Below are 23015 nucleotides of genomic sequence, written 5' to 3' on the forward strand. Positions count from 1 at the left end.
AATATACCAATCCACCTCCATCAAAATGGAATATTCCCCTCATTGTCCTACACAATATACCCCTCCATATCCATCAAAATGGAATATTCCCCTCATTGTCCTACACAATATACCCCTCCATCTCCATCAAAATGGAATATTCTCATTGTCCTACACAATATACCCCTCCATCTCCATCAAAATGGAATATTCCATTTACTGTCCTACACAATGTAAACTCTATTTTCATCAGAATGGAATGTTCCCTCTTACTGTCTAACATAATATACACTTCCTTTCCATCAGACTAGAATATTTACCCCCTACTTGTGAACACAACATGAACTTCCATTGCTAGTTTATTTTTGATAGGACTATGTCTACACTCAGATGTGGTTGAAGATACTGTTTTGTGAGAATGACGAATCCTTTTTCTCTAACCGAGGTTTCTTGGCAGCTGGTGTATTTTTGGTGTTAGGAGTGTGAGCTTTCCTCTGCTTTGGGCCTAAAGTAGACTTAGCACTAGAGACCTGAAAATGAAAATGTGATTTTTATTAAGATTGCAGTAAGTTGTGTCACCAGAATACCATCATAGAGTTTTAAACACTTCATAACATCCCTTTACTTAATTATGAACTAGTCTTCTATGTGAAGAATTTTGGATGAAGGTTATAGAATCATAATGGAAGCATCTTGTTCCTACATAGATACTACTTTCTGATCATGTAGCTTTCACACCACCACCACCACTACCTGAGATTCTCTAGAAATCTGTATTACGATTATTTTTTGTCAAGAAGACGTCACAGTGACCTCTTTTTATTAACCCAAATTCTACATTTTCATGTACTTATTCTGAAATATCCATGCATAAGAAGTGATTAAGATATGGGCCAAAAACTACTGTGCTGTTTCTTTTAGATTTTATGTTAAAGGTCAAAGGTAAAAGTCATAGTAACCCAACTTCAACACATCATCGTCTTATTATATACTTATTTTTAAAGTTTGATATCCACACATGAAACAGTAACAGTACTTTGAATATTTGCTTTTAACTGGCATAGAAAAGTAAAGGTCCAAAGGCAGAGTTAAGATCACAGTGGAGTTCACTGGCAGAGTGGGAATAGTTCTAAATAGCATATACAGCAAAATGGCCTCCCTGGCTGCTATATCAGTTTTGACAAGGTCAAAAAATAACAACACTTTGTTAGCTACCTTTCCTTAACATTCCCACCAATTTTTAGCTCAATGGCTTCAGTGAACCTACTGAAGTTCAAAATATGTTTTTCAAGAAGGTGCCCAAAAAATAAAAACACTTGGTCAGGATTACACAAGATCATTTCATATTTGAGCTCAACGCCACTGGTGAAACTTGTGAAAAAGTTTGAAATGTCAAAAGTTTACAAACGGTTGATGGCAGATGAACCACAATGACTAAAATAACCAACCTTCCGGTCAGATGACTTTGAAATACTAGTCTGTCACCGACACATTTATTTTTGGTTTTAAATTCATATACTGATATACATGTACATATACAAAGTGCAAGTTTTATTTTATTCTATTTTACATGTAACATTTACAGTGTTGTATATGTAAATTTAAAGTTATGCTACAGTGGCTTTCACCTTTTCGTAACCCATCAATGTTAAGTTATGTGTATGAGAGTGGATGCGTATCCACGTTTGTGCTGTAATTCAATGACAAGTGTTTCACATTACATTTTTTGTTTTATATTAATACTTATAACTGGTATAACTAAAAAAATTCGTCAGTATATAAATTCACAAAATATTTTTGTTTATTTGTTACTTATTCATTACTGTCGCGCCATGCAATGAGACACGTATCCGGTAAACAAGTGATAAAAATTTGGTCAATCTTTGATGCAAAATATCTCTGTTCATAGAAACACAGTTAAGTCAAACCATCAGATAAGTCAAATATTTCATTTCATCCTGGCAACTTATCTGTATAATGCTGTATACTATATACCTATATCCTGATTCAGTCATTTAAACACCATACCTAAACCTTGCTGCCGTAGAAAGTTCTTACCACTATAGAAATACACACGTACAGTTGTGTGACATTGGATTTTATAATAGACCAATCTAGGTAAAGTAATCATATTTTGTACCTTATTTCCAGATTTGTTTTCTTTCTCCTTCCCTGGAGATATGACTTGGAAGGTGAGGTTCCGCGAGTTCCTTGGACCCCCTGGGTTCACAACAGTGCTGCCTTTGTTGAACTCGGCAATTTTTGCCAGAGAATCTTTGTCTCGACTAAGAAAGGAGCCACGTTTCTGTCCCTAAATCAAACATTGAAATTGATAAAAACAGCTGAAATTAACATAAACTGCTTTTGCTTTTTAATTTACATACACCAATACAATATGGTGAGGATGTAAACTGAAGCCCCCTCCCAAAATACAATGTGACAAGAAGCAAGTTTTGTACTTTATGTGTGAAAACAAAACTTGAATATCCTCTTACAGTATAAAACTTTAACATCTCCTCCTACAATGCAAGACTTTAACAGTTCCTCCCATAATGTAAAGACTTAACTGTTCCTTTTAAAATATAAGACTTTGCAGTTTCCTTACAATGTAAGACTTTTACAATTTCCATACAATGTAAAACTATTACAGTTATTCTTACAATGTAAAACTGATACAGTTCCTCTTACAATATATAACTTTTACAATTCCTCTAACAATGTAAGACTTTTACAATTCCTCTTACAAAATAAAACTGTCATAGTTACTCTTTAACAGTATCTTTTATTTCATGATCTTTATAATTTAAAGCCATGATATTTTATTTCAGTAAAGTAAATCACATGCATGAACACATCAACTTCACATACAGAATGTTTGAAGAGGTTGGGAGTAGGTGTATCCTTTCTCTTCGGGACAATGTCTGGATTGGTTGGTGTTTTGGGTACAGAACTACTGGTGTTACTGCTGTCAGACTCTGTAACAGAAGTATTTAAGGAGACTATTAACAAATATACAAAATGTTTATCACTATTCATCATGAACGACACTTCTGTTTATACACTGCACTATCATAATTGCGTAATAATTCGAACCATTCAAATGTTGGAGTATATTTTAATATCATTTACCTGAAGTAGAGACATTCAGTTCAGTATTTGAAAAAAGAACGAGATTTTCGAGATAATTTGAAGTTTCTTTGGAAACATTAAATAGTATAAAACTGCCTTGTGGTAAACAGAATCATTTTGTAGTCTCTAAAAAGTTCTAGGTTAAAATAAGACCTAAATCCCTTGACAATGCTTACATTCCTTTACCACTGAACCCTATAGAAGAACATACAACCTTGTTGAGTATAAGATCTATTGACATTTTCATTAATAAATACATCTTATCACAGAAAATGAAATCTTGAACACCTAAAACCTCATTGGACAGAAGATTGCAATATAATGAGGTTTTATCAAATATGGAACATACAATTATCAAAATGAAGGCATATTACACAGCACATACAACAATCCAAATGAAAGCACTATACACAGCACATACAATGATCCAAATGAATCATTATACACAGCACATACAATGATCCAAATGAATCATTATACACAGCACATACAATGATCGAAATGAATCATTATACACAGCACATACAATGATCCAAATGAATCATTATACACAGCACATACAATGATCCAAATGAATCATTATACACAGCACATGCAATGATCCAAATGAAAGCACTATACAAAGCACAACATTATCCTAACGAGGCTCTTTCCATGGCACACACAACAATCCAAATGAATCATTATACACAGCACATACAATGATCCAAATGAAGACTCTATACACAGCAGACACAACAATCCATGGAACACACAACAGTCTAATTGGAGGCACTAAACACAGATCACATGATCAGAATGAAGGCTCTATACACAGCAAACAACAATCCAAATAAAGGCACTATAAATGGAAAAAACAATCCAAATGAAAGTACTACACGAGTCACACAAAATCCATATGACAGCACTTAACTTAATACTTATTCCTACAAAGCAACCAAGTTCAGTTATTCGTAATACAGTGATATTTGTAAAAGCTCTATATCAGCTATTCACAGAAAACCTACCTCTCCTCTTGAGGAATACTTTGCCAAATTTGAGGAACTGGCTTTCCTCTTCTTCCTTTCCTTGGTCCTGCCAAACCAATATACAAAGTTAATCCGAATCATCATTCTCTAACAAGTTCTGGACATTGTGTAGAGCAGGAAAGATGCGGAATCTGCTATAGTTCATGAAATGATACTGAGCAGTGTTATTATGCGAATGTACAAATGGTAAGGAAAATGATTATTTACATTCAAAGAAAAATTGCTGATTTCACAAGTCTCCTAAAAATTATCAATATCAATCTAAAATGTATCTTTTACAAAATGACTGTGTGATCTTTTTCATAACAAAGCAAAACTACTAACACTGTAATTCCAATAGAATTAAATGTAATATTAGGAAAGTAAAGTGTGACTTGTCTCCATACTAATAACATGGTGATAAAAACATTTTCAGTTATTAAACCCATCTGCACTAAAAAAAACAATTAAACTTTGAAAGATGACAGAAAAGCTCACACTGTACAAAACACCCACCATTTGTTCTTTGAGCCATTTCTCTCGCTCAAATCGCTCCTTCCTCCATCGGAGTTCATTCTCTACCTCTTCATCCTCCTTCTCCCCTTCCGACTCACTTCCAAACATGTCTTGCTGAGTGTCATCATCTACAAAGCAAACAATGGACATGTTATATCCAAATAGCACTGAAACTATACACATTACTTGGTATGCTTTGACTTATTGTAGAACATACAACATTACACAGATAACTTATTTCAAGGGTAGAGGGATCATTTAATGCAAGACTCTGATGAACATTTCAGATTGATTAAATGATTATTGACATCTTAGGAATTCCACCAACCATAACAGCCTGTCATATACATAAGATATTGTGACCAAGGTCCAGGATCATGAAACAATCTTAAGTCTGAAGCTGTCCAAAGGTTTTACTTCTGGATAACCCCATGAAGTGATTTTTACACCAAAACACCATGAAAAGAAATGTCATATGTGATTGGCTAAGCAAAAGCTTAAATAACAGATTGTTTCATTAGCCCCAGGCCTGAACAGATTTTTTCATCCCTGGAAATCTTGGAAATATGAATCTAGTCTTTGTAGGGCCAATATAGATGGCTCAGTGTGGGCATCAAATTGCATTGAAAATATATTAATAATCATATAATAGTGTTGGTAAAAATAACTTTGCAAGCTATGCAACTGCAAGACAACAAATTAATCATTTACTGATTACATTTTTTTTCCCTAAATCTAATGGATGCATATCTGCTGCATTAATCTAAACATTCTTTACCGATATTCCTCCATCTGAACTGTCTTTTACGTCCTGCTCCGTCAGAGTGAAGATCCCCATCCTGTAGGTACATCTCCTGAAAGCGCATCAACTCGCGTTTGTCTTCATCTATCAACTGTTTCCTGGAGAGTAAACACAGGTTGTACATCTTACTAAATAGGTTCATGTTACATGATACAGCTCCAATGAGATCTAATTTCTCATCATGCTGTATATCTGTATAAATTGAATCTATGTCAGTTGGATATTTTCCATTTTTTCTGTTTATTGTGATAACTATTTGTTACATTGACAAATGAATTTATCACAATGACACAAAATCTTAAAAATGTTGATAATCTGTTAATTAGGTTTGTTAAAATCCAAGATCGCCAGGTGTTATCTCTTTAGATTTTGCCAACAAAAACCAAAGGAAACCTTAAGAAACAGAGATCGCAAACTGATTATTGTCAAAATCAAAGGCAGCCTTCTGTTGACCAGAATCCTTTTTCGCTCATCCCAAAATAGATAACGCACAAGACGGAACAAAACGGAACTTTCACCAAAAAGTTTGAAAAAAAACCCAAACAATTCTAAATGTCAAAATCTAAGAGGCAGCTTGTCAGCCATTTTGTATTTATAATCTACCTTAAATTTGTACAGACACAACTAGGGACCCTTTTGGTACCGCCTCTCAGGCCACTGAGGGTTGGAGAACATGTAATTTACAATTTTGGTGTTCTTTTAATCATGGAAGTGTTTTTTTTAGTTTTATTGAAATCAGTTCTGGAGTTTTCCAGAATAAGTTGAAAATGTTAAAAGTTTACGAAACACAACTCAACAAAACCTGGAGTATGGGGTTGGATAGAAGTTCTACTGACAGTCCTATACAAAGCCAGAAGCCCTAGGGTGGGACAGATATTATACTGGAATGACTTTTAACAAAACTAGAAGTCCTGGGTGGTGATAAATGTTTTACTGAAACAGGCCTTAACTAAACCTGCAGTGGAGTAGTCATAAACAAAACCTGAAGACATGGAGTGATATAGATGTTTGGGGAGTTTGAGATAGAAATGGGAGTTAGCTTTGGCTGACTTGGGTCCTTATAGGATGTTTTGACATGGTAAATGTTTGTAGATAACTTACAAGTGGGCACGGCCGACCTGGTTACGTAACTCCTCTTCCCCAACTGTCACATCCTTGTCACCTTCCTCCATCTCCATGAAATCATCTTCCTCCGCAATATCCAAGTTTTCATCACTGTCATACTCACTCCCTGTTAGCCACAAAACACAGAGCTTGTGTTCTTGATCATTTGCATTTGTGTACTATCATGCAAAAATCATTATTTCTATTGTTGAAGCAAACAAATGATAAGTGGTTGTGATCAGAAAAGTTTCAGAAATACTGTACTCTATAAAATTTTGAAATTAATAAATAAATGAACAAAGTAAAGGAATTTCAAAAATTACCTGACAGTTCTGCTTCTTCATCCACAAAGTCTTTCTTGATAAGGCTACAGATTTGAAATAAAAATAACTTTACTCTATTTCTAAACAATGACAATTTCACTTTTCAGATCAACTCAGAAAATGTAGATACAGCACTAACACGCTTGAGAATCAATATTGTCTTAGGCTGCAGTTCACATGACTTGAGTATATATATATATATCTTAAGATGAAGTATTAATCTAGAAAGTAAATTTTGAACTAAATGGCACAGCAAGCATATTCCTGTCCATTTTCTAACACCATACAAATAATTACGTAAGACCAACTGAAACTGTATGGTGTTGTATAGTTGTTATTGTATTAACATGAGACATAACAACATGAGAAAAAATTGCATTTCCACATGCTGAATGTAAAATTTAATTATCAAACACCTGCAAGATGGCATACTGTCCAGGTGGTTTTGTTTCTTTCAAGTATAAATAATGGTTGTCTTTGATAGTAAAACAGTATATTGAATGCCATAAGATTCACTTATCAATCTAATCACCTCTACCAGATCAGACAGGAAATATAGTGTACAAAGTTAAAACAGTACTTGTAAATTGATAAACAGTACAAAGTTAAAACGGTACTTGTAAATTGATAAACAGTACAAAGTTAAAACGGTACTTGAAAATTGATAAACAGTACAAAGTTAAAACTGGACAGGTATATTGATAAATAGTAGTTAAAATTTTGGAGGAATTTTTTTTATTACTATGTTAAGGACCTACCCATGTTTATTGCCTGCAGTAAAGCCAGTGAACTTGTGAGAAGCCTCTCCATCCTCCTCATCTCCACTTTCTTCTATATGATCTGTGTCATTTCCCGCATCATTGTCATCATCACTGAGCTCATTCTGTAGGAAAGGATTCAACATTAGGTAAATAACAAAAACCTGTTTTACTTTTTGAGAGAAATCTTTTTATAAGTCCGTTTCACTTTTCTTCTCACCTTGTCATTGTCAAATTTCTCTTCTCCATCACTCACAATCCTAAACTCTTCCTCTTCCACATCATCATCTAATGGTAACTTGCGCTTCATTCCTGACTTCTGGGAAACTTGAGGAGTTTTGCCACTGAAACCAAAACAGAGAAAAATAGAAGTGCTCATTTCAGGTATCTTCAATCTATATCTTTTTCATGTTATCACCTGCCAAGCAATGGATACACAGGTTTCCCTTCCATCAGCAACATTACTCATGTACTTATAGCAGTAATATACAAAATATTTCACTTCAGTAAGAATATATCCTTGATCAAGGTAACCATACCTGCCAGCAAACTGTCCCGAACAGAGTCCCAGAAGTTCATCCATGTTGCCTTGTGTTTGCTGTGTTCCAAATAGACTCTTACAAGACTTCTTATCCTCACTCTGTGTAGCTGTCATTATGATTGTAAAGAAAGATGATTTATTAGTACGGCTAGTAAAAGGTAATTTGAAATTGGCACCTTATATTTTTCTGAACTTCTTAATACTTCACTTCACAAAATCATGGATTTGGACTTGTTGTAGAGTGCCAACCTAAGGTTAAGTAAGTTTCTGGTCATATCCTCTGGCCCTAACCTGGAAGGTATGGGTTCTGCCTTCTGACCAAGACAAACCAGAAGGGCATGAGTTCTATCCCCTGACCTATACAAACCAGAAGGGTATGGGTCCTGTCTTCTGACCAATACAAACTAGAAGGGTACGAGTTCTGTCCCATGACCAAGATAAACATGTTTATGGGTTGTCCCCTGAGCTACCCAAAACGGAAGGGTATGGGTTCTATTTTCTAATTTTGTCAAACCAGATGGATGTGTGTTCTCTTCCCTGACCTAGACAAACATGAAGTTGATGAGTTCTGTCCCCTGACTCCATCCCTCAGGACATCTTTACAAAACATAGTAAGGATGTGAAATAAAAGTTGAAAGCAGCAGTACACACACTGTCAATCATGTAATATATATATTTCACATCATAGTTTATACTCACCTGCAAATCGTCCAGAGCACAGCCCTAATAGTTCATCCATGTCAGACGACTCAGCATTGTCTGTATTTCCTACAGCAAATGAGCGCACATTTTTCTTGTCTGTTGATTCAACCTTTAAAAACCTACAAAAGATTAGAAAAGAAAATGTTGAAAAATCTAGATATTTCTTGTGTTTCATGAAAATATTTTAACTGCAATCAACCTAGTTAAAACATACAACACCTCCCCACCTAAATTTTTTAAAATGGTTAAGTGTGAACTTTGACCCTTTTATCTTCTTTAACCTTGACCAATGATCAATGAGTACCAAAATCTTATGCAATGTTATGGCTTGAGGTTGTCTTACTATCCTGTAAAAATGAACTAAATCTACTATGAGTTAATGAGATATCTTGTGCAAAAGCTTCATATTTCAAAAATTGATGAGTGTGATCTTTGACCTTTCAACCTTGTTTAAACTTGACCAATCATATCCAAAATCTGACCCAATGTAAAGTATGAGGTTGTGATATTATGATGTAAGTCTGGTCGAAATCTGTTAAAGGCTCATGAGATATCTTTTACACAAGCTTAATATTTCAAAGTGGACAAGTGCAGCCTTTGACCTTTTAACCTTGATTGAATACCAGCAAAATCATATCAGGTGTAAAATTTTACCATTGTTTTAGACATGTGATTTCTCAAGGAAAAAGTGTCTAGAGCTTTCTTTAGTTAGCCTTACCCATCAGCATCCAACATCTGTGACTGGGAGTCCTCCAGGTAGAAGAAAGGTACCTGGCTCTGTGACTGCATCTGTGTTGTTGGAAGAGCTTGGTTGTTTCCATAGAGATCCTGAGAGTCTTCAATGGGTGGAGGCAAATTGGGTCGCTTTTTCTGTGTCTGGATATGAAATAAATGTCACACATATAGTATTGATAGACATCTCCATTTAAAATATATTCTTGCAAAAAATGACTTGCCTAATATTGAATTCATATAACAATGAACCAGGTAGGATGACATTCTCTGATCATTTTTGCTAACAAATAATTCAAGAACATGGGATAATATTCTACTTTTTTCAGTTTCAATGAAAACAGACAATGTTGGAGAGATAACACTAATTTTTTTCACAATATACAGGTATATTGTTTATCAATGATAGATAAATTCTTTATGTTATTTGATCAAATATAAGAGGTATTTTTTCTCTCCAAAATATTAAAATATCAGTTACTCTTTGATTTCTGGAAATAGGACATTATTTTTTTTGCCAGACATAAAACCAATCAAGATAATATTAAAAATGACATGAATGACACTTGAATAAACAGATGAAATAAAATAATTTAGCACTGAACTGCTCTCACAATAGAATGCAACTTACTGGGGAAGTTGTCATGGAAACCAGGTGTTTGGAGAAGGGAGAAAACTCATCTTCTGCTTTTGAGTTTTCAACACTATTTGGTACTAGAAAACAAGGGACTGGCACTTCTGGCTCAACATGCTTTGCATCTGAAATCCATAAGATTACAGACAGTTTTTACTCAAAATTACTTATCGTAACATGTACTGCCTTCATACAAAAACAGGGATTATACACTGTGACAAATAAAATGCATTTGTAATTTTGCTGGTATGACACATGTTGTAAAGGTGAAATGTTTATGGATGACATGATAAAAGAAAGAGCACAATGATAATAGACAAGGCTGGCCAATAAGGTCAGATGGCCTCAAAGGCTAAAATAGCACAGCAGGTATTTTCAATATCACCAGTAACTTTTTATTCCTCATGAAATTGACACTAATGGTACTATATTCTCTTTCAAATGATCAAACTCTAAACAAACCACTACAGATTCAAAATGTACCTTGTGTCTGTTGGGCATTGTCCTCCACATTAGTCAACTGCTGGGCATTGTCCTCCACATTGGCCGATTGCTGGACATTGTTTAATGAACATAAATCATTACTGTCCTCATCGTCACTGATTTGTAAAACTCTACTTTTCTTTTTGGCTGATACAGCTTTTATCACCACTTCTGAAAGTATAACATCATCTGATGTGCATTGAAAAATACTTCATAAATTTCCTTAAAGAGCCAGACCCACCCCTCAACCGATATTATTTTATGTAAAAAAAAAAAATTCATAATTTTCTATTTTTCTCAGGTAGCCAAAGTTCTTACATTGTAATACCGCAATTTTAAAGTAAAACGCGACCAATCTTACGTAATAAATAGTTTAAAAAAGAATTTGATATGACTCAGTGCTAATTCATAATTATGCTGGAAGTCCTGCCCTCTGACGCATGCAAAGAACTGTAAATAAATCTGCGGTCTTCCAACCTGGCAGAAAGCGTGCAAGGGAAGCGGGGAAGAAAACATGTTTTGACGGCCTCTGAGGCGAAAAGAAGGAAGATGGCTGGTTCATACTCTGTATCACTCTCTATTTGTCTCTCTCATGTATTATCACTCTAAAATCATATTCATAAATACTCTTGTCATCGAATATTCGCTTTAGATAGATCCTTTTCGCGATGTTCTATATGTTCATTACTGATCGTAGCCCCTATTTGAGGGCCTCTTTTCCTTTTTATCGTAGTTTTTCTCGTAATCTGCACGTTTTTGTGTCATATCTAAGCATTGAAAGATGTGATCAATACATACATTAGATGATTCCATAAAGGATATATAGAGTACTGATTGCATTTATCGGTAAAATTTCTTTACAACCAATGTCATGTGGACATACTACTCACCTCTTCTTTCATTTTTGTTTTGGTTCTGACCGTGTCTGAACGTATCACGTGACTTTTTCTCATCAATATTCATATCCTGGTGTAGATTAATGAGACTAAAATATCTATAACGGAGTGGGTCTGGCTCTTTAAATGTTTTGACTAAAATTAATATCTTACTTTTCTATTTATCTTTCAGATATATTATTTTTGACTTGAAGGTGATTACCACTACAATTAATATTATAGGTTGATTACCTTCTTTTTCATCATCATTATCATCCTCCTCTTCGTCAGACAATTGTAACTTCAGACTGAGGCCGACATCATCCTTCTCACTTTCTTCATCATCTTCTGCCTCATCATCCACAAATGGATTCTTCTGAAAAACAATTTGAAATCCAATATTCTGTTAACTGGTAAAACAAATTGAGAACAAAATTTCTCCCATAATTTTGATTCTGAGAGTATCTTTCACATGAATACATGTATAATGTTATTTTACTGCAAATAAGCCACCTCCCTACCATGCGTCCTCCAGGACACAAAAATGATACTACAAGAGACCAATATATATTTTGAGATAAGCCTGACGTTCAATTTTCTCATTTGATAACATAGAGATGGTAAGAAAAAGGTAATTTCTTCGCACTTTCCTTCAGAAAAGATACAGTCACAAATTAGATATACATATCAATATTAAAATCCATGAAATACATTACTCTTGTTAATGACATGCGAAAATCTAAAGGAATTCTCCTTTGAAAATTTTGTTTGGACCTTTTCATGGACGTTAATTGAGAAATAATGGGTGAAAAACATTAGTTTTAGTTTTAGGCTTAATGGTTGCACTTAATATATTTGATATATTATTGATAAGATATATTTGATCTGACTTTGTAATATATATTTAGACCGTAATTTTCACTACTATGTGTGGATCAATACAATATTCAACAAACTTCAGCGTAGACATTGTTATCAGCAAATAGTGATACATACAAGTTGTCAATATCATCAGTATTTGCGGGTACCTACAATCAAATCAGGATGACAGACCCTATTGGGTAAGGAGAATGCTCGAAAAGAAGTCCTCTCTATACTTTCTCTTAATGTATTTTCACTAGAGGTAGTGGCTTATTGGTGGTGAGATATGATAGGCAATGATGTGTACCTACAAACATTATGACATCTTCTAAAAATTTCATCAATTTGTCAGTTTTGATCTTCAGGTTGTGTCATTTATCTCAGTGTAAACAACTTTCAGATTGTCTAATTTTCTTTCAGTGCACACAATGTTATAACCTAGCCTGTTTTGATCTTCAGGTTGTGTCATTTTCTCTTAGTGTAAACAATCTTCAGATTGTGTAATTTTCTCCAAGTGAAAACAATGCTGTATCCTTATCTGTTTTAATCTGCAGATTGTAAAATATTCCTCCAATGTAAACAATGCTGACAGCATGTTTTATCCTTCTTTTCACCTCTTTAGGTTCCTGATCCTCCTCTAATTCCTCATCAGCATCTCCAAATTGTTCCTCAAACTCATCATCTTCTACATCAGTGTCAGAATGCTCTGACATTTCTGCTTCATCATCCAGTAAAGCTTCCTCATCATCTCCTTCGAACCCTGCCTCATTGTCAAGGTCATAAACTTGCTGATGCTTCTGTCGGTTTTTCTCCCTTTTCTGAGCCATAACCACTGACAGCTGAGACTTCAGAGCCAGAAGCTTTGCTCCTAAAACATATTATATAATTCATATGCTTTACAATATCTAAATGCAGGAAAGAGTTCTCATTTGATTTTCTCAACAGTTCTACCAAATTTGCCTGGTCCAACCTTTCTTTGACATACAATAAATAGTAATGGTGACCTTGTCCTTAGAACCTTCAAACACAAACTTATATAAGACATTTTAAAGTTTAATTTTGTATTGACATCATGTAAGTCACTCAAGTTACACTACTGATTCATGATGATATAATAGAAAATGACACTTAAAATGTGGGGCACAAAACACGGCTGTAAAAATGAAGTGAAAAGCAGTCCAGATTTGATAAGAATTACTAACCTGGTGTGTCTAGTTTATATAATGTGATAGCTACTACATTACTTATCTGATAAATAGTACAAACCTGGGGTGTCCAGTTTAAGGAGAGGGTTTTCCTCCACTGGAGACATGTGGTAAGTAAATGTGTTTTCCTTGAGTTCCTCACGATCAGGTGCCATCTTCTCTTTCTGTATGACACTGTAATGGTAACAGTTTCTTTGTTATGAGGATGGAATGATAACAAAATTGTCAAGATAAACTATTCACATTTGATTACACTAGGTAGCTCATTGAATTTTTATAAAAAAAAATAATCAAGGAAAATTTACCTGATCTGAATGTCTTGATCAGCTTTCTTCTCTTTCTTTTTTGAATGTTTGAGAAACCTGTCCATGAATATTGAAATTTCTCTGTTTTTGGGGGTAGAGCCTCCACTGTCCTCATCCAGACTGATGAATGAGTTGGGTCCTCCACTGAGACGGGGAAGGGAATGCAGGTCAAGGATTGATACGTTGGTTAGGTTTGCATTAGTTGTGTCCTCTGTCTGACATTTATGTTCAGTATTTACACTGTCACTAACAGCACTACCATCATGGTCTGTGTTGTTACCTACCTCGGTGGTATTGCTTTCTTTACTCAAGTTTTTTTTCTCCTGTACACAAGAATTTGTATTTTCATTTGGATTCGGTTCTTCAATACCTTGAAGTTCAAATGATGACTCCATTTTTAGCTTCTCTTCTTTATTAGCATTTGTTTTCACTTCTTCTACAAGCAACTCCGGCAGTTCATCAAAGTCTTTGTTCTCTGATGCTTTCTGCTGTTCCTCAGACTGTGCACATGTCTTACTCTCAGTAAGTTCTTCACAAGTATCACCTTGACTACCAATGACCTTGCTAGTGTTTGAATGTGGATCAGGCAGACTGTCAGAATCATTGTCTGCTTCACTGTGGAGTACCTCAGATTTAGATTTAGTAAGCTGTGAACTAACTGATGGGTCATCGTTATGCGTATCCACTGAAAGGTCTACCTCCATACCATGACTATCACTAGAAGATAACTTGGGACTAGAAAATCTGGTCTTGGATAGAACTTCCTCACACAGCTGTGCCTTACTGTCAAAATAAATTGATGGTTTACGTACACAGGTATTTTTTGGTTACACATTTACAGGATCATGCCTAAGTTCCAGATGTGAATTGCGACAGATGGACACATACAGAAAACTATCACCATTCTTACAGTACCTCTACTTCTGAAGGCAAAATATAGTTCGAAACCTAAAAATGCTAAATTTATTCATATACTGACCTCAGTAATACTAACTTTATTTGTCTTTTCATTTGGATAATCATTTTACACATCAACGAGTGGGATGTTTTCCCATCATTTGTGATGTTCTCAATGTATTTGAAATGAATTCTATTTCACTGAAATACTAAACTAAACTGACCGTGAGTGACTGGCACCCTTCAGGGCTTTGTACTGCTGCTGTTTTTGAAGGGCCCGACCCAGGAAGTCCTGCAGTGGTCTCGGGCTAGGATTGTAGTAAGGAATGTTTGCACTGGACTCTGCAACAATAATTTGATTTAATTTTTCTACTGGTAGATAGAACAGCATTATTAATAAAACCAAACTTAGCAGAGGTTCACAAAAATAATACCCCAAACTCATTGATCTTTTTATTTTCAAATAAAAATCTGTCCAGGAGTTCACGAGATATTTTCTACACAAGCTTTTTATTTTAAAAAAACAATGAAGGATAATCTTTGACCTTTAACCTTGACCCTAGGCCACCAAAGTAAAAACAAATGTACAACTTGACTATGCTAGGTTCCAGTGTGAATATAACCTAAAGTTCTCCTGCAATTCAAGAGATATCTTGTACACAAGTTAGCAGAAACTAATGCAAGCACAGATAGATGAGCGGAGACCATTGCCAACAGATACACAAAGTGATTTCTGTATACCTCTCCTCTTAACTAAATAGGGGTAAAACCAGGTTTAGTAACATAGTAAAAATGAAGAAAACAGCATTGCATCCATTTAACATATATTATCATAATACAGGTATTTTACTCGGTATTTGCAGGGTCTAGTAAAGGGAATAATTCCAAATCATAAACTTCTGTCTTTTCTCCAAATTTTACACTGATTTGCCCATGAAGTAGTTTGTATGACAAAATGAATTTGGAGTTAAAATGTACCAGAAAAGTTATCATTTAACAGTGTGATGTAGAGCTCCTCACAGCCTGTCCAAACAATACATAAGGAATTATCACAAGTTATAGAAATGCTCACTATTTTGTGATTAGCGATATAGGAGAATCTTATGTACCATGTGCTTCAGTTCCCACTCACCTCTGACCATCCTTTGGGTCTCACTGTGTATACTCAGAATGGCTTCTTCCTTAGCCTTTCTTTGTGAGCGTACAGTCTCTTTCTTGGCTGCTCCCTAAAAATAAACCATTCTTGTACAACACTACATTGGTGTGGTTGGGTTGGGATGCAGGCATTTTTTAACCAATGGAAATTTTTCTTACAGCTTATAATTGTTCTTACAAAATAAACTGTTTTCAAAATACAGTTTCCCTCCCTTCAAAATACCTGTTTTATGGTCTGTACATAGAAGGAGATAAGTGTATCAAAGTTCTCAGTGTAATATATACTATCCAAGACCTCATAAAATTTTAGTCTTGGAGCTTGAAAAATATATCAAAATACCTTTTTCAATTGTTTCAATAGTTTTGGGTCAATGGCACTTTCATCAAAACCTTCATCATCTGCTTCATCTGGGCTACTCCGGGCCGATTCATCTCCTGTAAAGAAGATGGGATGGGACACATCTTTTACAATCTGAATTTCCTGTATATACCACAATACAAATCTTGACCTCCCCGATACCGCAGGGATACAACATTAGTCTGATCATGTTGTATGCACAAGGACATAACATCATTGACTACAATGAACACATATCCCCAAAACACTTTGAAGGACAGAACATCAAGGTTACCATATTTTCCAGGTTATAAGTCACACTGGGGTATAGGCCGTAGAGCTGATTTTCATAATTTTTTCCCCACTTTGATCCATATATCAGCTGCACTGAAATATAGGCCGCCCCCCATTCTTACAATGTGGTAACCATTATGTTGACCAAAGTTTGTTGATAAACAACAAAAGGCAATTGTCAGTGAAACATTCAAGAAAAAGTTTTCAAATGAATTTTCACAAATAATCCTTTACCATTTAAAATACATAAAATATCAAATACCAAACTCATCTGGCTTCAGGCCTTCAATGATTATCTATGCACAGATTGCTTAACAATCTCTTCACTAGTGTCTGTATGGTTAAATATTAACGAAGGCCCTTGCATGCTGACCTAATGCTCACAGTCCCATAATATTTCTTCTCGTCATTTACAAGTAGCCATTCCTAGCATAAACAAGCATGGTGGCCATTCTAGAATTTGACCTATCACCTGATGACCAAGGGTTTTTTCATTCTGCAAATTTTTCCTCTGTCCACATAAAAGCCGCATGCCAAACCCATCAGAAAAAAGGCTGTGGCTTACAATCATGAAAATATGATACATATTCTCAATATCAATATGATCTCATGACGCATCACAAGGAACCAGTAGTCACACATTCTAGACTATTAAACAGAAGGAAAAAGGGTCCGGATTACAACTAAAGGAAGAAATAATAGACAGATTGTTGTTTCAGCATTGACATGTAGCACTGGTGTAGCATTATACATTTGTTACTTATATCCTTACCACTGTCTCTGTCACTGTCACTCTCAGCATCAAACAGGTCTCCGTTTCCAAAGACTGGCTTCTAATAACACATCAAGATATGTAATTACCAAGAGTACATTTAACCAAATAACATTTTTACAAAATGGCCTTTCCTGTGACCTTACTAATTCATTAAAATAAAAAAAAAATCTATGTCATAAGAAACACTTTTGAATTTGACTATGGATTCTACTGTACAATCATGTTTTCAAGGGCTCAATTTTCATGCTTTTCTGAAAAATGCCTGAATCATGAAAGCTTCATTTTGTGGATGAATATAGCTAAATAAATCTACTTATACTAATTTTAACAGTTCGTGGACATATAAGTTCACACTTACAAAACCAATGTAAATAAAACCACCACAAAAAATTATGATTTTACAGTAATTTACTTAGGGAACAGAAGTGTTGATAGACAGAAACATGATTACTGAGCTAAGAGAAAATTGTAAAATGTATGATTATGCATGCATTTTTATATGCTTACCTTAAGCTCAGAAGTGGATGGTCCAGGATCTGTACCTAAAACATTCAATTTTAATATCAGCTCAATAAAAAAATGTACAGGATTTCAATTTTAAGGACGATGCAGTTAAGTCACATAAATAAATAATAAATAATAAATTTCTAACAATGCAGTGATTATTCTTTATTTTCTTTTTCTTCAATTTATTTTTCTACAGAATGAAATTATGGTATGCTCAACAAAATAAAACAATTATGGCAAATTTTAGGGTACACTGGATATCAAAATCATACATTTTAACATCTTGAAACATTCGTGTAGAGGGAATGATAGCCCTACTTACCTTTGCCAGACAAACTAGAATCATTGCTCGACTCATCCATAATCTGTAACCTCTGAAAGGAACAGATTAACAATTAATTTATTGACCATAACAAGATAAAGGATAAGATTTTTATCACATTATATAAAACTGGTTTAATTCAATGTTGCCATACCTTTTTCTTCTTCTGTGCAACAGCACTTAGGATCTCTTCATTGTCACTTCCCTTACTGTCAGAATCTGAAACATGTGTTTTTGTAAATAAAATCTTGCTGGGGGTTTATTCTTACATTCAAACTGAATTACTATTCAAACATCATGAATGTCTCATGATGAGTAGTCATATCAACAAATATGTTGTTAGTGAGGTAGCCAACACTTACTACAAGGAGACACCCACCTCAAAACGACACTTACTGTTCAATAAACCCAGTAAACAAAGTTGCAAACATATCAACTTTATGATAGAATGGCAGTACTCTTTGATGAAATGAGAGTTACAGTGATATGATAGAATGACAAAGTTCTATCATTGCAAGTAGTCATATCAAACATTTTGATATAATGAAAAAGTTTTTACCTTCATCAGTGTCATTTGAGTTGAGAACTGCATTCAGAACCTCTTCTGCTGTCTGGAACAAAGAACAGTAACTATACCTAGCTTATATGTATCTCAGGAATTTTTTTGAAACAGATCAAGTCCAGTCATTTTATGAATTGTCAACAACTTTTCACCTATTTTGTAATGTTTGGTATTCATAAAAGTCAATGCTCTCCCAATTAACCAACTATGAACGACCAATTAAAAAATGCTCAAAGGGCTGCCATTTCTCCCTGTCAACCTCTAAATCCAATTTGCATAAATGGAGGAAAAGAATTTCTCATAAAAAACTAAATCAACACTAGTCAGTGTTATTTCTTATTGAAGTTTTCACAAACTTTTCAACTAATTTATTGTTACCATATACATCATTTTCTATCAAAAGGAAAAGTATCTCAAACGCCTATTGGATAAATCAAGTCAGAAACTTGATTTCGAAAGTCCATGGTTGTAGGCCTCCTGAAAATGAAACTTAAAAGCATCTACAAAGACTTCAACAGTTGAATCTATAATAATAAGAAATGGCATGACCTCCAACACCTTCTGACCTTTGATCTTTTATCACTTAGTTGTAATAAAAGCTCTTTACATAACAACTGCTTACCTTTGTAACCTTGTTTCTTGATTCGATTAAGGAATCTACAAAAATTAAAATATTTCACCTGATTTTATGAATAAAAATACAAAAACGTTTGCACAACAAAATCTGTATGCAAGAGATTTCTTACAATTTCATTTTCACATCTTTGTCCGCATGCAAGTCAGCGTCTATTGTAATTTTAAAATTACTCTCACATATTTTTTTCAGGTTTAAGAAAATCAAGTGGCACAACAGTTTGCATTCATCCTATGTCAAGTGAAGAATTACCACACCAAATTTTATTGAAGAAAGCTTCACTACATTTCAAGATAATCAAGCTGACAATTTGTTAAAGCGATAAGTCAAAAATCATGCAAGCAGACAAGTTTTAAATGCAGAAAATAGCAACCGGCAGTAATTTTAACTCATTCAAATCGTGGAATACAAATGATGCTTTAAGAAAAATTCAACTACAAAATGACGAGAAAGTATTCATTAGTACATGTTTAGTCAAGAAGGAATCATGAATATGGTTTAAGTGCTCATGGAACTTACCAGGAATGGAGGAATCATTATTGTCATCATCCAATATCCTCGTCATCTAAAACAGCACACATTATATTATTTCAACATCACACAAACATATAAGTTAAACTATATATAAATCCCATATGTTTAATGCACATGACTATGATTATCTTTGATACTGCAGGGCTCTCGATCTGCCAGATTTGGGGCCGATATTCGGCCCCATTCCTAATGCAAAATAGTATCTTTTTTTCCCAATTTAGACCCTAAGTTTTCCTAATTCTAAGGAGAACACCATTATTTTTCCCAATTCAAAGGGCCCCGGTCCCAAAATGGGGTGTGAGAGCCCTATACTGTTTAAGAAATATGTGTAGAGATACTTAAAGTCCATGAAGAGTTCTAATAAACACAGATGTGCCCAAAATTTGTCAGATTTTTGCTCAATTTAACACCCACAACAGGCTACATCTTTTAAATACCAAAAGTGAATATTAAGAAATATTCATAATTGAAGAAAATATTCCTGTATATTTATCTAACATGATGACTTGGATAACAAAATTTATTTGCATTCTCTACTTTAATGACAATAACTTCTCCTATTTTGTATCTTTGACAATAACACAACAGAAGGAAAATATAGTCTTCAAAATAGGACACTTACTCGTTTCTTTGGTTTTACTTGAATATCTTCATTTTCGCTATCTTCACAATCTGCTAAATGGAGAGAAGGATTTTCATCTTCACAACTGATATCACCATCCCCTGTTGAAAGAAAGACATACAAAATAATATTCCAGTGTTTTTTCTGCTTATGAAGGCCATAGGACACATCATGTATGTCAGCAATTATAAAAAATACAAAAAATGCTCTACTGGAATCTGCATTTAAGAACCATTCATAATATACTTGATCTTTCAAATTAAGAATTTCCTTGAATTTCAGCTTGCTACACATTTCTTTGATATTTTTCAATTTTCACATAAAACTGTATACATTCTTTGTTGAATCAAATGACTGGAAATATGATGCATCTAGAGATGGAAACAGGTATAAACAACCTGACTGGGAAGGGATGGCGAGGCCTTTTTTTTAATTCAGTTTATGCATATTTGGGAAGGGGAGGGGGTTGCACAAAAATGCCTGTGTCATTGCTGTTTATTTTTTTGCAGCTGGACAAATTTTTTTCCCCTCTAAAGTCTATTCATTTTCACAAAAATGAAAACCAAAATGATTGGAAATTATATCTTCCAAAATCGAAAAAAGTATTTTCAAAATCAATACAGGCAAAGGTTGCAGTGAATTCAGCACTGTGGTGCAATTGTTGTACAGAAACAATAAACTCCGTTGCATTGTAACATATTAAAATAAAAATTATTTACTTATATCCGTCTTATCGTGTACAGATGAGTGTTGACTATCTTCGTCCATTCCCGAGTCTGTCTTTTCTGTGGAATCGATTTCTTTCATAGTCGTCGACACTTGTATCGTCTGTAACATAAAAACGTAACACTTTTGACGGGTACTAACAACATAGATACAGATAAACACATATCGTTTGTGATGCCGTCCTCCACAGCAAAGTCATCACATGAGCAAATAGAACTAATTTGTAATAAATTAACAGGAATATGATAGAGATATAAACACATTCCACTACGATAACATACTTGTGATTAAGAAGGTTGATCGAAGAATGAGGGAAACCGAAGACTTTGTTTACATTTTGCACAAGACGCTGAATCGATACAAATCAAGTGAAAACACATTAAAAAGATGGAATATCAAATTACATAACTTACTTCTGTACTCTGTGGGTCCTCCATAATGTTGATTTCCCTTCTTTTCTCTTCGGTTACAAATTAAATATCTAGCTAAATTGTATTCGCAATTTCTACCTCCATTTCTCATTTCGCGCGTTATTGTTGCGCATGTGAACCTTCTACTTCCGGGTCTTGTCATTTATTTGGTCGACACGATAGATTTTCCTGACACTGCAGAAAAATGACACATAGTTTTAAAAAATATTAATATTTTCCACACTGAATTGTTCTATTCACTTGTGGATGACAGTGTGTGTGTTTTTGGGGGTTTTATTTGTTTTTTATTCCTTTTCATTTCTTTCTTTTTTTTACACTCTTATCACGTTGTAAATTTCGTCATTCTATTTCAACACATTGGCATTATTAATGATTCTCTGGTGTCAAGATCACGGAGAAAATAGATTATTTTGAAAAGGGACCTCTTTCCAACAAATTTAGACATTGTTTGAACAAGTCATTTTATTGAGTCATAATCAGAAACCAGTTCTGACCAACCTGACTTTTTTTGCGACGACATTTTGTACGGAAATATTGGTTCAAAATAGCATCTTACCAAAGAATGACTATAACAGGGGTAGTCTTTTAAATGCCCGCGACTGGAGTCGAGTCAGGCAGCCCCATCCTCGGCTTCCACCGACTGTCACAATTTAAGCTTATCGCTATAGTGAGAGAGGAAACGAAGGGTAGTAACTCTGTGATATCAGAATGAGACCTGGATTGCTAGTTGTGCGTTCCACCAATGTCTCCCTTTCCGAGTAGACAGAAAGAGGCTACGTATTTACCACGTCTACTTATTTTTGTAACACCTGTCTGAATTTATGGGCATTCTTATCAAACTGATTTTTTGGATTTTTGTCACAACATAGTTTCAATTACGCAATCAATTTTTAAGCGCTGTTAGCAGTGCCTATCCAAGGCATGTTCATTGTTGACCGTGTGCCACTCCTGGAGATACATTAGGATATTATATTAAATAATTAAGTGATCATCAAGAATGATACCAATCACTCGAGGCAACCCTAAAGACATACGTAACCCGTCAATTAAAACTCCGGAACGTAAACGTCCGTCCATTTTTTCGTTTAGTCATCATATTTCACCTCACTAACAAGCTGTTCTAAGTCAATTAAAAATACATCATGTTAGGAGTTCCAGGTCCTTGACTACTCTAACTTTCCATTGATAAGGAGGCCGGCATTTTGAGGAAAATAGTTGCAATCGATGGACATAAAATACCCTCTTGGTCCTAGATGCACTTTC

The 23015-nt window shown here is 34.5% G+C and overlaps 1 protein-coding gene and 1 long non-coding RNA gene across 2 annotated transcripts; both read right to left on the reverse strand.

Moving 5' to 3' along the window:
* Window positions 1–365: 365 nt before the first annotated feature.
* On the reverse strand, window positions 366–21758 carry LOC132561769 (claspin-like). Its single transcript, XM_060226468.1, has 33 exons — window positions 21735–21758; window positions 21315–21423; window positions 20596–20696; window positions 19959–20004; window positions 19428–19462; window positions 18803–18854; window positions 18398–18462; window positions 18244–18295; window positions 17922–17956; window positions 17412–17472; window positions 16349–16443; window positions 15986–16079; window positions 15078–15195; window positions 13957–14739; window positions 13713–13825; window positions 13061–13314; window positions 12933–12935; window positions 11838–11961; window positions 10711–10899; window positions 10225–10352; window positions 9580–9737; window positions 8859–8980; window positions 8158–8266; window positions 7839–7962; window positions 7619–7743; window positions 6861–6904; window positions 6535–6664; window positions 5410–5531; window positions 4632–4759; window positions 4116–4182; window positions 2848–2954; window positions 2120–2290; window positions 366–509 (listed from the first exon to the last, which is right to left on the reverse strand). Exons 1-33 carry the CDS (start codon window positions 21756–21758, stop codon window positions 366–368), a joined length of 4032 nt encoding a protein of 1343 aa, XP_060082451.1.
* On the reverse strand, window positions 18398–19455 carry LOC132561781 (uncharacterized). Its single transcript, XR_009554724.1, has 3 exons — window positions 19428–19455; window positions 18803–18854; window positions 18398–18462 (listed from the first exon to the last, which is right to left on the reverse strand). It is a non-coding gene; the product is annotated as an uncharacterized LOC132561781 (long non-coding RNA).
* Window positions 21759–23015: the final 1257 nt, after the last annotated feature.

Source organism: Ylistrum balloti, unplaced genomic scaffold, assembly GCF_031769215.1.
Source record: "Ylistrum balloti isolate Yb309-2 unplaced genomic scaffold, AGI_CSIRO_Ybal_v1 Utg371276, whole genome shotgun sequence".
Classification (NCBI taxonomy): domain Eukaryota; kingdom Metazoa; phylum Mollusca; class Bivalvia; order Pectinida; family Pectinidae; genus Ylistrum; species Ylistrum balloti.

What these genes read in the sequence shown, in the direction of transcription:
- LOC132561769 (XM_060226468.1), bottom strand. Translation starts at nt 21,758, where the DNA reads ATGGAGGACCCACAGAGTACAGAA. An exon ending in ACACGATAAGACGGATATAA is followed by an intron (nt 20,697 to 21,314) that starts GTAAATAATTTT and finishes TTCTTTCAACAG; the next exon opens with GGGATGGTGATATCAGTTGT. An exon ending in CAGGTCGGCCGTGCCCACTT is followed by an intron (nt 5,532 to 6,534) that starts GTAAGTTATCTA and finishes TTTACTCTCCAG; the next exon opens with GAAACAGTTGATAGATGAAG.